This window comes from Amphibalanus amphitrite, unplaced genomic scaffold (genome assembly GCF_019059575.1).
Source record: "Amphibalanus amphitrite isolate SeventyFive unplaced genomic scaffold, NRLGWU_Aamphi_draft 000223F_arrow, whole genome shotgun sequence".
NCBI lineage: Eukaryota > Metazoa > Arthropoda > Thecostraca > Balanomorpha > Balanidae > Amphibalanus > Amphibalanus amphitrite.
Genome location: NW_024881718.1, coordinates 266,431 through 281,302, shown reverse-complemented (window position 1 = coordinate 281,302; position 14,872 = coordinate 266,431). Strand labels below are relative to the sequence as shown.

Sequence of the window (14,872 nt, the reverse complement as noted above, 5' to 3'; positions counted from 1 at the left end):
ATTTGCGGGATTCAGCCCAGTGCGGTTGTGAAATCTTTTTAGTTAGACGAGATCTTGCCATTCAATCAAACGCTCAACACGGAGAAGTATAATTATTTCTGTCCGTTGGGGCGATGTGAGGGTGTGACAAACTAATGTAAAAGCATGGCTCGGATGTCTTAGGGAGTTTTTTTTCTGTTTTCGTACCTAACCTAACCTAACCTAACGCAATCTGTGTCCCTGTGCCACTGAGTGCAGCACTCTGTGTCCCTGTACTACTGAAAGCAGCAGTGTGTATCCCTGTACTACTGAAAGCAGCAGTGTGTATCCCTGTACTACTGAAAGCAGCAGTGTGTATTCCTGTGCCACTGAGTGCAGCACTCTGTGTCCCTGTGCCACTGAGTGCAGCAGTGTGTGTACTGTGTCCCTCTGTATTTGTACTACTGAGTGCAGCACTCTGTGTCCCTGTGCCACTGAGTGCAGCAGTGTGTGTACTGTGTCCCTCTGTGTTTGTGCCACTGAGTGCAGCACTCTGTGTCCCTGTACTACTGAAAGCAGCAGTGTGTATTCCTGTACCACTGAGTGCAGCAGTGTGTATTCCTGTACCACTGAGTGCAGCAGTGTGTGTACTGTGTCCCTCTGTATTTGTACCACTGAGTGCAGCAGTGTGTATTCCTGTACCACTGAGTGCAGCAGTGTGTGTACTGTGTCCCTCTGTATTTGTACTACTGAGTGCAGCACTCTGTGTCCCTGTGCCACTGAGTGCAGCAGTGTGTGTACTGTGTCCCTCTGTGTTTGTGCCACTGAGTGCAGCACTCTGTGTCCCTGTACTACTGAAAGCAGCAGTGTGTATTCCTGTACCACTGAAAGCAGCCATAGGCGGCGGAACGGGGAGGGCACCGGGGCACAGTGCCCCCTTCGATTTTGACATTTTAACATTAGCCCTATGGGCGTTGTGTGGAAAGAATGGGACCAAAAGTCGGCAGTGCCCCCCCCCCCCTTAACTGATGGTGTTCTGCCGCTACTGAGTGCAGCAGTGTGTACTGTGTCCTGTGTTTGTGTCGCTGAGTGCAACAGTGTGTCCCCGTGTTGCAGCCCAGTTTACGTGCCGGACGCTGCTGCTCTGCCTCCTCTGGGTAGCCACCAACTACCTGCTGATCCGGTCACTGCGTGCGCTGGCCTGCACGGACGTGGTCGCGCTCTACTCTACCCACGCGGCGTTCGTCTACCTGCTCTCGTGGGTGGTGCTGCACGAGCAGTTCGTCGGCGTCCGGGTATGTGGCTGACGCTACCTGCACTGTCACCCGTCCGTCCTTCCGTCCGGCTGACGTCACCCACTGTCAGTCGTCCGTCCTTCCGTCCGGGTGACGTCACCCACTGTCACCCGTCCGTCCTTCCGTCCGGGTGACGTCAACCACTGTCACCCGTCCGTCCTTCCGTCCGGCTGACGTCACCCACTGTCACCCGTCCGTCCTTCCGTCCGGGTGACGTCACCCACTGTCAGTCGTCCGTCCTTCCGTCCGGCTGACGTCACCCACTGTCACCCGTCCGTCCTTCCGTCCGGCTGACGTCACGCACTGTCAGTCGTCCGTCCTTCCGTCCGGGTGACGTCACCCACTGTCACCCGTCCGTCCTTCCGTCCGGCTGACGTCACCCACTGTCACCCGTCCGTCCTTCCGTCCGGGTGACGTCACCCACTGTCACCCGTCCGTCCTTCCGTCCGGGTGACGTCAACCACTGTCACCCGTCCGTCCTTCCGTCCGGCTGACGTCACCCACTGTCACCCGTCCGTCCTTCCGTCCGGGTGACGTCACCCACTGTCACCCGTCCGTCCTTCCGTCCGGGTGACGTCACCCACTGTCACCCGTCCGTCCTTCCGTCCGGGTGACGCCATCCACTGTCACCCGTCCGTCCTTCCGTCCGGGTGACGTCACCCACTGTCACCCGTCCGTCCTTCCGTCCGGCTGACGTCACCCACTGTCACCCGTCCGTCCTTCCGTCCGGCTGACGTCACCCACTGTCACCCGTCCGTCCTTCCGTCCGGGTGACGTCACCCACTGTCAGTCGTCTGTCCGGGGCGTATTTACAAATTGCAACCGAGCTCCGCCGTGGGGTAAGGTGGGCAGGGGTTTTCGCACTACGGCTGCGGTTGAACTACCGTCTGTGGTAGAAACTTCAGGATGATGGCGCGTTTCATACGAAATCTGGCGCAATGTTTATTTGCTTCTGAACTTGTATTGTTATTGCTGTGAACTCTTGAAGTGGGAGTGTTTCAATAACAATTTGTGGATTATTTGGGCTTCTTGATATAAAAATCGAATAATATTATGAAACATTGTGTGGAAACTGCAAATACTGATATAATCAATTGCTTAGTTTGGGAATTGATACACATTTTGTAGAGCTTTGTCTGGCAAATGGTGTAACAAACTTCAATCCTATCATGATCTGAAGCTGTTGTAACAAATCCAAATTGCTTTGATATTCCATAGTACCTTGTTGGAAAGACTGGAGCATAGTTCAAGATGATGTGTAAAAATTCAAGATTTGTGCAAAAGCTTATGACTGAAGAGCGAAAACAGTTCTATATGATGGCTCAATCAAACGTGGAAATGGACGACAAAAGCAGCTGCCGGACATTGGTCACGTGACCACATTTTCCGTTTCACCTTGAGTTGGCACCAGATTCTGTCGACAGATGTGGCGCAGCTTATTTTACTGCATTATTTTAGATACTAAATATTTAGACGCGTGGTAGCAAATGATAACGCGCAAATAATATTGAATCATCGGTGACAGAGTTAACATTGAAACTCGAATAGCATCAATAAAATATAATTCAACTATTATTACTCTTCCATTGACTTTATTGTGTTTGCAGGTATAGGTAGAAACTGAAGAGCTAAGCCTGCAGCTTACAGTTGTTCTAATTTCTATAACTCTTAATGCATAAATCAAGGCTACTGAGGGCTGCAAATTTGTTTCACTTATCTCTAATAACTTATACCCTACTTTCATCAACCATTATCTGTAAGAATCTTGCATCAATCATCCCCAGACTTATTACGGAGCGAGCGAAGCGAGCGTAGTCTTTCCTTAGATTAACGGAAATTTCTGAGTATGGACGGCCTGCCGGCCGGCCGTGGTCACGCTTTTGCGAGGCTTATATCTCAGCAACCACTTGACCGATTTACATGCGGTAATTTTTGTAGGGTAGCTTCATTCTTTCTACCAAGTATTGGACTATTCCTGATGCATGTGGGTGACCCCTTATGCACGTGCCACGTGCAAAACGAAGATGTGTCCGTTTTGTAATTGTTGCAATATCTCGGTAACTACTTGGCCGATTGCGCTGAAAGTTGGCATGTAGGTAGGCAAAGGCACCCATTAGGCACTGCATATCCATGTGCCAGAGTTGGGGCGCTGCTGCACGTGCGCACGTGCAGGGGTCGTTTCCAGATCTCGAGAACGGCTCGACCAATTACCCTCAAATTTGGTACACAGTTAGGAACCGGTTAGTAGGGTGCCGTGCACAAGTCAGTTGGGACCTATTTTGCACGTGCGCACGTGCAGGGTGTCGCTTCCAGATCTCGAGAACGGCTGGGCCGATTGTGCCCAAATTTGGCACATCGCTAGAGACCGGTTAGTAGGGTGCCATGCACAAGTCAGTTGGAGGTACCCCCTCGCAATTTCGCACGTGCAAGGCCCACCCTCTCGCTCGCTCCGTTAGTCGCCCCAAAAGGCGTTATACGTAGAATAACGGAAATTTCTGAGTATGAGCGGCCGGCCGGCCGTGGTCACGATTCTGCGACGCTTATATCTCAGCAACCACTTGACCGATTTACATGCGGTAATTTTTGTAGGGTAGCTTAATTCCTTCTACCAAGTATTGGACTATTCCCGATGCATGTGGGTGACCCCTTATGCACGTGCCACGTGCAAAACGAAGAGGTGTCACTTTTGTAATTGTTGCAAATTCTCGGTAACTACTTGGCCGATTGCGCTGAAAGTTGGCATGCAGGTAGGCACCCACTAGGCAATGCATATCCATGTGCCGAAGTTGGGGTCACGTGCAGGGGTCGATTCCAGATCTCGAAAACGGCTGGACCGATGGCGCTCAAATTTGGTACATGGCTAGGGACCGGTTAGTAGGGTGCCGTGCAAAAGTCAGTTGGGACCCATTTTGCACGTGCGCACGTGCAGGGTGCCGCTTCCAGATCTCGAGAACGGCTGGGCCGATTGTGCTCAAATTTGGCACATCGCTAGAGACCGGTTAGTAGGGTGCCGTGCACAAGTCAGCTGGAGGTACCCCCTCGAAATTTCGCACGTGCAAGGCTCACCCTCTCGCTCGCTCCGTTAGTCGCCCCAAAAGGCGTTATACTGGTTATTTTTTTTTTTTACATACCTTCGCCCCGAGGCGGCCGCGAGAGTGGGCGGGTACGACTCCCTCGCCCTAATTGGCGAGGGAAAAACAAGCATGTGTGCCGTTACGGGACCGGGGACGCAGCGATTGATGCACGGTTTAAAAGTCTCAGGTCAACTGGTGGCCTCTGAAGGTCAGGTCAAGTGCCCCGAGGGCCAAAATACGATTTCGGGTTTTGAGAAATAACTGCCAAAAAACGGCGCAGAGTCGCGATTTTAGTACCATCATGTTTGTCATGCTCCGGTGCGTCAAATGGTACACTTTTGTTTGGGTGGGGTCAACATAAGGTGTTCACATCGGGTCAAAGTCAGGTCAGAAGCACTCAGGTCACGAAGTTGGTCGGAGGAGATTCTATCGTATATCATTCGATTCGGTACGTCTTCCCGAGTCCAATGGCGACTTTTCCGACTTGCCAATTCAATTTTATCAGGAGTTATTGACGAAAAAACTTGTGACCTATGACGTCACGCTAAGTTAAATATGCAAAAGTAAAGCATTGGGCATTGCAAGAAGTGCATGAAATTGCGATTCCATGTGCTTGAGCTAGGTTTAGATCATTCTCGGCGTCAAAATTATAGTTTCCATATTTTCCCCATTGACTTGTACTGGTGACGTCACGCGATCGGCCTGACCTCATGTGACCTCTAGGAGAAATCCGAGATATACAAGTTTTGAGACTTCTAGAGGATACTAGGTCCTGTAAGCATCATCTCGTTGTGACAGCTCCTCTGACTTTGAGGGCATTGCGAAGTTTCGGTATTTTGGGACTATTGCAGAGGTTCACGTGTGACGTCATAAGTCAGTAATTTGACCTGAGACGGAAATGCAATTGGTTTCCAAAGATGCGTATGGAAGCAAAGATAAGGTGTGCCAAATAGCAGCTCTCTAGCTGTAAGGTGTTTTGAGCTATCGCCAAAAGTCGTAAGTGGAGCGCTACTGACTCCTCCGGTCGGCCGCCGGGGGTTAGGAGGCGTGCAGCGTATCGGAAAACCACCTGGTGCTTAGCGAATTTTGCCGATAAAAATACGTTTCTTATGCCGACTTATAGCCAAAAGACGACTGAATCTCAAACCAGTCGTATCCTTGCACTAAATGGCTTGGTTTAGATACGAAAGGTCTGAAAAGAAAAGGCCCCATGTATTATCTATGGGCGCCGCGAGGCCGTTGGCACCAGAGTTTCGGGAAGTGCCCTCGCCACAACCGCACGTGCAGATTTGGTCACGTGACCAAGCGCATTTGCCGCCATTGTATTTACATGGAGGATCTCTCCTCCATGGTATTTATATACACTGTGGACAAAAGTAGAGTTTCAATATTCCAGCATGTGAGAATAACTTCAGAACTTCATAGTTCGTGTAGCATTGCATTCTTCTTTACGGAGCGAGCGAAGCGAGCGGAGTCTTTACGGAGCGAGCGAAGCGAGCGTAGTCTTTCCTTAGATTAACGGAAATTTCTGAGTATGAGCGGCCGGCCGGCCGGCCGGCCGGCCGTGGTCACGCTTTTGCGAGGCTTATATCTCAGCAACCACTTGACCGATTTACACGCGGTAATTTTTGTAGGGTAGCTTCATTCCTTCTACCAAGTATTGGACTATTCCCGATGCATGTGGGTGACCCCTTATGCACGTGCCACGTGCAAAACGAAGAGGTGTCAGTTTTGTAATTGTTGCAATATCTCGGTAACTACTTGGCCGATTGCGCTGAAAGTTGGCATGTAGGTAGGCACCCACTAGGCACTGCATATACATGTGCCAGAGTTGGGGTGCTGCTGCACGTGCGCACGTGCAGGGGTCGTTTCCAGATCTCGGGAACGGCTGGACCGATTGCGCTCAAATTTGGTACACGGTTAGGGACCGGTTAGTGGGGTGCCGTGCACAAGTCAGTTGGGACCCATTTTGCACGTGCGCACGTGCAGGGTGCCGCTTCCAGATCTCGAGAACGGCTGGGCCGATTGTGCCCAAATTTGGCACATCGCTAGAGACCAGTTAGTAGGGTGCCGTGCAAAAGTCAGTTGGAGGTACCCCCTCGCAATTTCGCACGTGCAAGGCCCACCCTCTCGCTCGCTCCGTTAGTCGCCCCAAAAGGCGTTATACTGGTACGTAGAATAACGGAAATTTCTGAGTATGAGCGGCCGGCCGGCCGGCCGTGGTCACGCTTTTGCGAGGCTTATATCTCAGCAACCACTTGACCGATTTACATGCGGTAATTTTTGTGGGGTAGCTTCATTCCTTCTACCAAGTATTGGACTATTCCCGATGCATGTGGGTGACCCCTTATGCACGTGCCACGTGCAAAACGAAGAGGTGTCACTTTTGTAATTGTTGCAATATCTCGGTAACTACTTGGCCGATTGCGCTGAAAGTTGGCATGTAGGTAGGCACCCACTAGGCACTGCATATCCATGTGCCAGAGTTGGGGTGCTGCTGCACGTGCGCACGTGCAGGGGTCGTTTCCAGATCTCGAGAACGGCTGGACCGATGACGCTCAAATTTGGTACATGGTTAGGGACCGGTTAGTAGGGTGCCGTGCAAAAGTCAGTTGGGACCCATTTTGCACGTGCGCACGTGCAGGGTGCCGCTTCCAGATCTCGAGAACGGCTGGGCCGATTGTGCTCAAATTTGGCACATCGCTAGAGACCTGTTAGTAGGGTGCCGTGCACAAGTCAGCTGGAGGTACCCCCTCGAAATTTCGCACGTGGAAGGCTCACCCTCTCGCTCGCTCCGATAGTCGCCCCAAAAGGCGCTATACTGGTTTGTACAGTTCTAGGTTTTGTTAGGGTATTTCAATTTCAATGTGTCAGTTGAGATATAGGTGGATTGCGGACAAAATTTAGAATCATTGCATGGTAGATAGGTACTTGTTCGGTAAAAAGGTATGTGATGAATGCCACGAGAAAGTTTTTTATGATTAAATATATGTTCATTGTTGTACCTGCAAAAATGCAAGCTTACTAGCACCTAGTTATTGAATCAAATCGAAAGTATTTGCTATGAATGTACCTAAATATGTACCTGCAAAGTATGTCAATAAATTTGTGTGATGTTGACCAGAGAGCTGTATCATCTGGGCATGTTTATGTTGCTTCTTACATTAGGTGTTAAGCATAGTAACTATGGATGAACTTTGTGCCAATATCTTCAATTCACAGTGCATGTAGCATGTCTACAACCCTCACTGATCCTGCTATAGCTATAGGCATTTGACTCCACCAAGACCAAGGGCATGAACTTCACAGTTGCACAACCCTTTTCATGTACCACCAGTCACTTTTTTTCCTTAAGGTGCACGTGGCAGTGTACACAATAATGCGCAGAGGGCCTACACAAAAACAACATGATTAGTGTGCACTATGATGCACAGCATTGTACCCTGATTATTTGAATATTCTGATCACTCAACAGTCAGGGGACCAATTTTGAATGTCACAATTATTAAACATCACTTGTCAAACAAGAGCATGATGACACACATTTTGACAAGCAATCATGGTAATATTCCAATAAGTTGGACACCTCCCTGGGCGTCATTTTCCAGGAAGGTACCTCTGCACGTTTTGTGGTAAGTAAGGTTGAATTAGAATTGGGTTAAGTTAGGTGAAGTAAGGCGGTTAGGATCAGGTCAGACCGTAAGACCTGGTCAGGTTGATTTTAATCTTTCATTCTAATTTGACATAGATACCTATTACCTATGTTTTTGCTCCAGACTGAACTTCATTAGGTAATGAGTTCATTTTGTTTTGTTTTTTATCTGTCTTGTTTTGTGTTTTTGTCCCTTATGTTTTGCCCCATAGGCAAGGGTGGAGCTTTTCCAGGGAAGGTAGTGGGGCAAAAAGCCGTCAAACCTGCAATGTTCGGTTGTTAAGTTAGATTATGTGCAACACTGAATCAATTCTTTTAATTGCAGAACTAACATTTTGAATTACACAGACATTTCAAAGCTCCTCAATGCGAACAACATAGTGGTTTGTTAAGCAACGAAGTTCTACAAATAAGCAAAAGTTGGAGGGGCAGAACGCTATTTTTTCTCTGACAGCTTCGTGACATGTTACGAAGGCACTAAAACTACTTCAGTACAGGGTGTAACGAAATTATCCGGAGTCCGGACATCTATTTTTTCGCCATATCTGTTTGCACAGTTTTCTAATCCTTTCTGATGTTAGAAGTGGGAAAATTGGATGAATGCGTGCCTCTGCTATCGGTTTTCAGCTCAGCAGTGACCTGACTTTGTCATGTGACTGTTGCTCTGAGTAGGAGTCGATTCACAGACGGGTTCACATGGTAGTTTTCGTCCAAGGCAGTTGCGAGAAAGGGATACAATCTCTCCTTTCGTGGTAAAGTTGCATGGCGGCATCCACGGCGTCATGAGCCAGAAGCTGGTCTGCCAGCAACTGGACATCAGCAGCAGCCAATTGCACATCTGCCTGAGCCCTGAGGTGTAATAAGCTGGGACTTCGGTGGCAGACTCAGCCCGGTCGCGACCACAAAAGCCGCCCTTTGTCAAGTGGTGAGGAGAGTCATCAAGATAGCGGCAAGGAAACGGCACCAATCAATCCGCAAATTGACTCGAATTCTTACCAAGTCAGATAATAAGAGATCCCATATCATGGTTTACCGCTACCCGCCCTTTAACTTGGTTCTAGTGCCCTTCAAACTGAAAAAGACAACAAAACTGACGGGAAACAACCAGTTCACCACCTTTCGCCTCACGTCAGATCGCGTCCACTGGTTGAAGAATGATAAGGGTGAGACTGAGGTGGTCTGGTAGGATGGGTAGCCGTTCGAGCTGTATTATCCTTTGAACCGTCAAATCGGCCATGTATGGGCGGCTAGCCGCTCGAACTTGCTGGCCTTCGCCGCCATCAAACATCCGGACAATATCCAGAACTGGAGCATGTTCAGCTGCCTAGCGATCCTCCAATAGGACATAGTGTCACATAATACCGCCATCAACGTAAGTATTACCGGAGAAACATACTGGCCAATGAATAGTCGGAGGCACTCAACCAGACGGTATAGGAGGGCTCGGTTTCTGAACGCGCACTGATGCCTGATTCAGGCCACGCTGTCTTCCTGCGGGGCGGCGCGCTACCTAAAAGTCCCTAAAAGAACGCGAAGTGATGCCGATAGAACCTTCAATCATTCTGGGCTAACGCTTATGACTTGGAAAAAGTCGCGATCCCAATTCAATCGAAAACCTGTGGACTCTTGTTCAGCAGGTGACTGAAGAGACGCCCGCCACAAGCACCGCCCAACCGCAGGCACAGGTTTAGACAGCGTTGGTCCGCATCAAACCCAGTGTGCTGGAGAATCCATTGGCTGAAATGCTCCAAAACATTCGCCACTGTGTTTTTATGAAAGGTGGCTACATGCTCCGTCAAAATAAAAAGTACCACAATGTTTTGCTTTTTAACCCTATTAGTGGCAGGGGGGGGGTTGTTTTTATCCACCCCTCAGGTTTTTCGGGAATATCTCCGAAACCGCTGAAGCTACGATGCTGAAATTTTCTGACTTTTCCTAAAACTAAATTGGGCACATTCCCTGAAAATTTCAAGTTCATAACTTTACCAGGGGCGGCTCCAGAGCACTGGGAATTGGGGGGTCCTATTCGTGAAGCGAGTCATTTGGGCGAAGATCACGATGCTGCACCAGTTTTACGAACAGTGAATAAAAGGTATCATGTGATAACATATACAGTTATTGTGCATCCTCTTTTGACACGTTTTTGCTATCATAGGCGGATCCAGGCGTCCAAAAAGGGGGGTTATATTTTACCTCCCAACATAGGTGCCCTGACACCGCCTATGCATTACCAATACAATTTTAGGCGTTCTCTCATAAGAAAATTATAACATAACAAGACCATTACCACCCTTTTTAGAAACAGTACCAACAAAAACCTTATTTACTATACTTTTTGTGTACCCCCAATCTCAATGATCTGTATCCGCCTATGATTTTTGAAAATGCATATTTTTAGGATCCATGTGAATTCCTGGTTCATTCTCTATCGATCGGCAAAAGTTGCGTTAAGATTGGTTCAGAAACCTGGCCGTGATAAACAGTCTAAAATGTATCTGCAATTTGCCCGTTTTTACCCCCCTCTACCCCCCCTATTGACATTTTTTAATTTTTATTTTTTAGAAATGCAGATCACGTTGAGCGAAATCGAATGCCGTTTGAATTTTGAAAATCGGCCCGTTAGATCTCGAGATATCAAGGGGGGGTCGTAAACAGCCCCCCCCCCCTGCCACTAATAGGGGGTAGCCAGGAGCCTGCCACTAATAGGGTTAATTACAGCGGGAAGAAAGATGTCCGGATAATTTCGTTACACCCCCTGTAATGTTCAAATGGTTGCTAAATTCGAAATCAGCTGCAAAAACTAGCCAAGAAACATGCTAAACTCGAAAAAGTGAACCGAGGTCATCAAAGGTCATTGAGCTGATCTGACCTTCATGTGACACCCACCCTAATGCATGGGACCAGCATCATATCACATGTTTCAACGCTTGAAACCACGTAAAGACTGCAAACGCGCGGCTAATGCGAGCCGATATACGCCGAATCGCGATTCGGGCCAAACATGGTCTCAAGAAATAGGTCACACGTCAAAGGTCATTTGGGTCAGGGTCATGAAAGTATCAGGGTAAGAGTAAAATTGATAAAATCGGGGGTATTGAAGGTTTCGTCGCGATCGGACGGTTTTTACGCGAGTTATTCACGAAAAACCGATGGGGTCCGCTTAACGCCTCCCCCTATACGGGCGAGGGAAAAGCGCAACCAAAAAGGCAAAAATATGCACATGCGATAACCTATACTGCGAAAAAGGGGTATTCTTATGGCAGGCGTCTCACATGCTGCCACCGGTTTGGGAAAAGTCGCTAGATTCGTCAGGTCTAGAGATATTTCTACCAAGTCGCTATGTAGGGTAATCACATAGCGGTGATTTCAAAAACGGAGTCAGTTTTTTTTCTGAGCTGGCGGGGGGGGGGGGGCGTTTGGGGGGATTGCCCCCCTTGCCGATATTGCCCCCCCCTTGACAACGAGCTGCCGGCGGACCTGCGCGCTCTTAGTCAGGCTCGATTCAAGCCGGCACTGAGGGAGCATTTGTTTGACCGCGAGCGAGCCACTTAGCTGTCCTAGTTAGCACACGTGATGAGGGTGAATGTGTGAATGATTGCGGTGACTGTTGTCATATCCCATTCGATTTGTATATGCACAACGACTTGGACATAGAATAGCCGTGTTTCCACGGACATGTCTGTAATGTGAAATAAATAAATAAATAAGCTCGGGAACGGCTGATCGGAGCCAGGCTTGCAAGGCGGCGTTGGAAAGCGGTCGAGTAGACAAGCCTAATTAGTAATGCAAACTATCATCGGGGTACGGGGGGGCGTAGGGGGGATTGCCCCCTTGCCGATAGCTCCGGAACGGCTGATCGGAGCCAGGCTTGCAAGGCGGCGTTGGAAAGCGGTCGAGTAGACAAGCCTAATTAGTAATGCAAACTTTCATCGGGATACTGGGGGGGGGGGGGCGTAGGGGGGATTGCCCCCCTTGCCGATAGCTCGGAAACGGCTGATCGGAGCCAGGCTTGCAAGGCGGCGTTGGAAAGCGTTCGAGTAGACAAGTCATTATCATCGGGATACTAGGGGGGTGCGTTTGGGGGGATTGTCCCCCTGACCGATAGCTCGGGAACGGCTGATCGGAGCCAGGCTTGCAAGGCGGCGTTGGAAAGGGCTCGAATAGAAGACACGGAACGGAAGACGCGACTAGAAGACAGTGGAAGACACGGCAGCCGAGGCAACAGTTAGGTACCAGTAAAACGCCTTTTGGGCGAAGAACAAGCGAGCGAGATAGTGAGCCCTGCACGTGCAGAAGGGCGAGGGGGTACTTCCAACGGGCTTGTGCAAAGCACCCTTCTAACCGGTCGCTAGCGGTGTACCAAATTTGAACGCAATCGGCCCAACCGTTCCTGAGATCTGGAAGCGGCATTCTGCACGTGCGCACGTGCAAACGGGGTCCAAAATGACTTTTGCACGGCACCCTACTAACCGGTCCCCAACCGTGTACCAAATTTGAGCGCAATCGGCCCAGCCGTTCTCGAGATCTGGAAACGCCCCCTGCACGTGCGCACGTGCAGTAGCACCCTAACCACAGCACGTGGGAATGCATTGCCTGGTGGGTGCCTACCTGTATGCCAAGTTTCAGCGAAATCGCCCCAGTAATTACCGAGTTACTGAAATGGGAACAAATTTGGCACCTCTTATTGTTGTATTTTGCATGCGCAGTGGGGGTCACTCACATAGATGAAGAGTATCCGACCTTTGGTAGAAGGGATGCAGCTACCCTATAAAAATGACCGCAAGACAATCGCTCAAGCCGCTGCTGAGATATGGACCTCTCAAAATCATTACTTTTGCAAAACTGCTTGAACACCCTTGACTTTTCACGTGGCACGTGCCACGGCGGTCACTGAGATGTATCAAAAGTAGTCAATTACGGGGTAGAAGGGATGGGGCTACCCAGCAAAAAAGACCGCAGGCCATTCGGTCCAGCGGTTGCTGAGATATAAGCCTCTCAAAAGCGTTACAGGCCGGGCCGGGCCGGGCCGCTCATACTGAGATTTTTCCGTTATATTGAAAAGACTTCGCTTCGCTCGCTGCGCTCGCTCGCTCGTAATAAGTAGCAGTAACTACATACCAGTAAAACGCCTTTTGGGCGAAGAACGAGCGAGCGAGATAGTGAGCCCTGCACGTGCGGAAGGGCGATAGGGTACTTCCAACGGGCTTAAAGCACCCTTCTAACCGGTCGCTAGCGGTGTGCCAAATTTGAACGCAATCGGCCCAGCCGTTCCTGAGATCTGGAAGCGGCATTCTGCACGTGCGCACGTGCAAACGGGGTCCAAAGTGACTTTTGCACGGCACCCTACTAACCGGTCCCCAACCGTGTACCAAATTTGAGCGCAATCGGCCCAGCCGTTCTCGAGATCTGGAAACGCCCCCTGCACGTGCGCACGTGCAGTAGCACCCTAACCGCAACACATGGGAATGCATTGCCTGGTGGGTGCCTACCTGTATGCCAAGTTTCAGCGAAATCGCCCCAGTAATTACCGAGTTATTGAAATGGGAACCAATTTGGCACCTCTTATTGTTGTATTTTGCACGTGCAGTGGGGGTCACTCACATAGATGAAGAGTATCCGATCTTTGGTAGAAGGGATGCAGCTACCCTATAAAAATGACCGCAAGACAATCGCTCAAGCCGCTGCTGAGATATGGGCCTCTCAAATTCATTACTTTTGCAAAACTGCTTGAACACCCTTGACTTTTCACGTGGCACGTGCCACGGCGGTCACTGAGATGTATCAAAAGTAGTCAATTACGGGGTAGAAGGGATGGGGCCACCCAGCAAAAAAGACCGCAGGCCATTCGGTCCAGCGGTTGCTGAGATATAAGCCTCTCAAAAGCGTTACAGGCCGGGCCGGGCCGGGCCGGGCCGGGCCGCTCATACTGAGATTTTTCCGTTATATTGAAAAGACTTCGCTTCGCTCGCTGCGCTCGCTCGCTCGTAACAAACTTCGTCAAAAAGCCGAGAAGACTGCATAGTTGGGAATATGACTGCTTGTCCCTGGATGCATTTCACGTGACTGATGCACAAATCGCACGATCCAGATAACAGATTGCACAACAGAGAGCGTGGTAGCCGGTAGGTGTCGCTTTGTCATCAATAAGCACAATGGAAAATAGGTCATCGCCATCATACTCATAATAAAGCACACTTGACTGGACGGTAACGTCTGTGCAGCTTTGCGCACCTCACTGGGGGTAGTGCACTTTGATGAGGTCCAGGACTCGCATGAAAGGCCTGGCCCTGTTTTGCTCCAGGGACTCCCCCCAGAGGCGGGCGAGATGGCTGGGAAGGAGAGCTGGCGAGGTTCCCTTTTTGAGCCGCATTAGATCTTGTTTCGCTCGTGCCCATGCGCTCTCTATTCCCTGGGTATGGACTTGGCGATCCCGCGGGTCCGCGAAGTTATCCTGCAATGCATTGAAAATAAGTAGCATCATGAGCGTGCCGATAATGGAGTCATGGTACACATTGCGTTTTATGTGATAGAGGCACACTGTTCAGTAATGACTGTAAGCAGCGCTGAATTATCCCGTCGATGCGCGGAACACTTGGCTGGCGGCTACCGCTGCCATGAGTGCACGTGCCCTACGGATTTATTTACTTGTTGTTCCGATATTTAATGATTTTTAATGATACTAGAGGTACAGGTTTACGCGATAACTGTATGTTTTGATTTATGTTATGTTACGGGTGCATTTGTTTGGGTGATTGACTTGCATTTTTAGATGTATTATTTGGATAGATTTGGGCAGCTGTTTTTAATTAAACTGTAAGGGTTGGTGATAGGTGCGGAGTGTTCAAGTGTTTTGTATGTTAGGCACTTTTTGAACTTAACCCTACCCCTACCCT

At 49.5% G+C, this 14,872-nt stretch overlaps 1 protein-coding gene across 1 annotated transcript in view; it reads left to right on the top strand.

The window, feature by feature from the left end:
- Positions 1 to 14,872, top strand: part of LOC122385559 (putative thiamine transporter SLC35F3) — a 183,724-nt gene that overhangs the window by 54,906 nt on the left and 113,946 nt on the right. Inside the window, exon 5 of the mRNA XM_043373907.1 lies at positions 1,075 to 1,253. Within this exon, the coding sequence (XP_043229842.1) occupies positions 1,075 to 1,253 (179 nt within the window). The remainder of the gene's footprint in view (positions 1 to 1,074; positions 1,254 to 14,872) is intronic.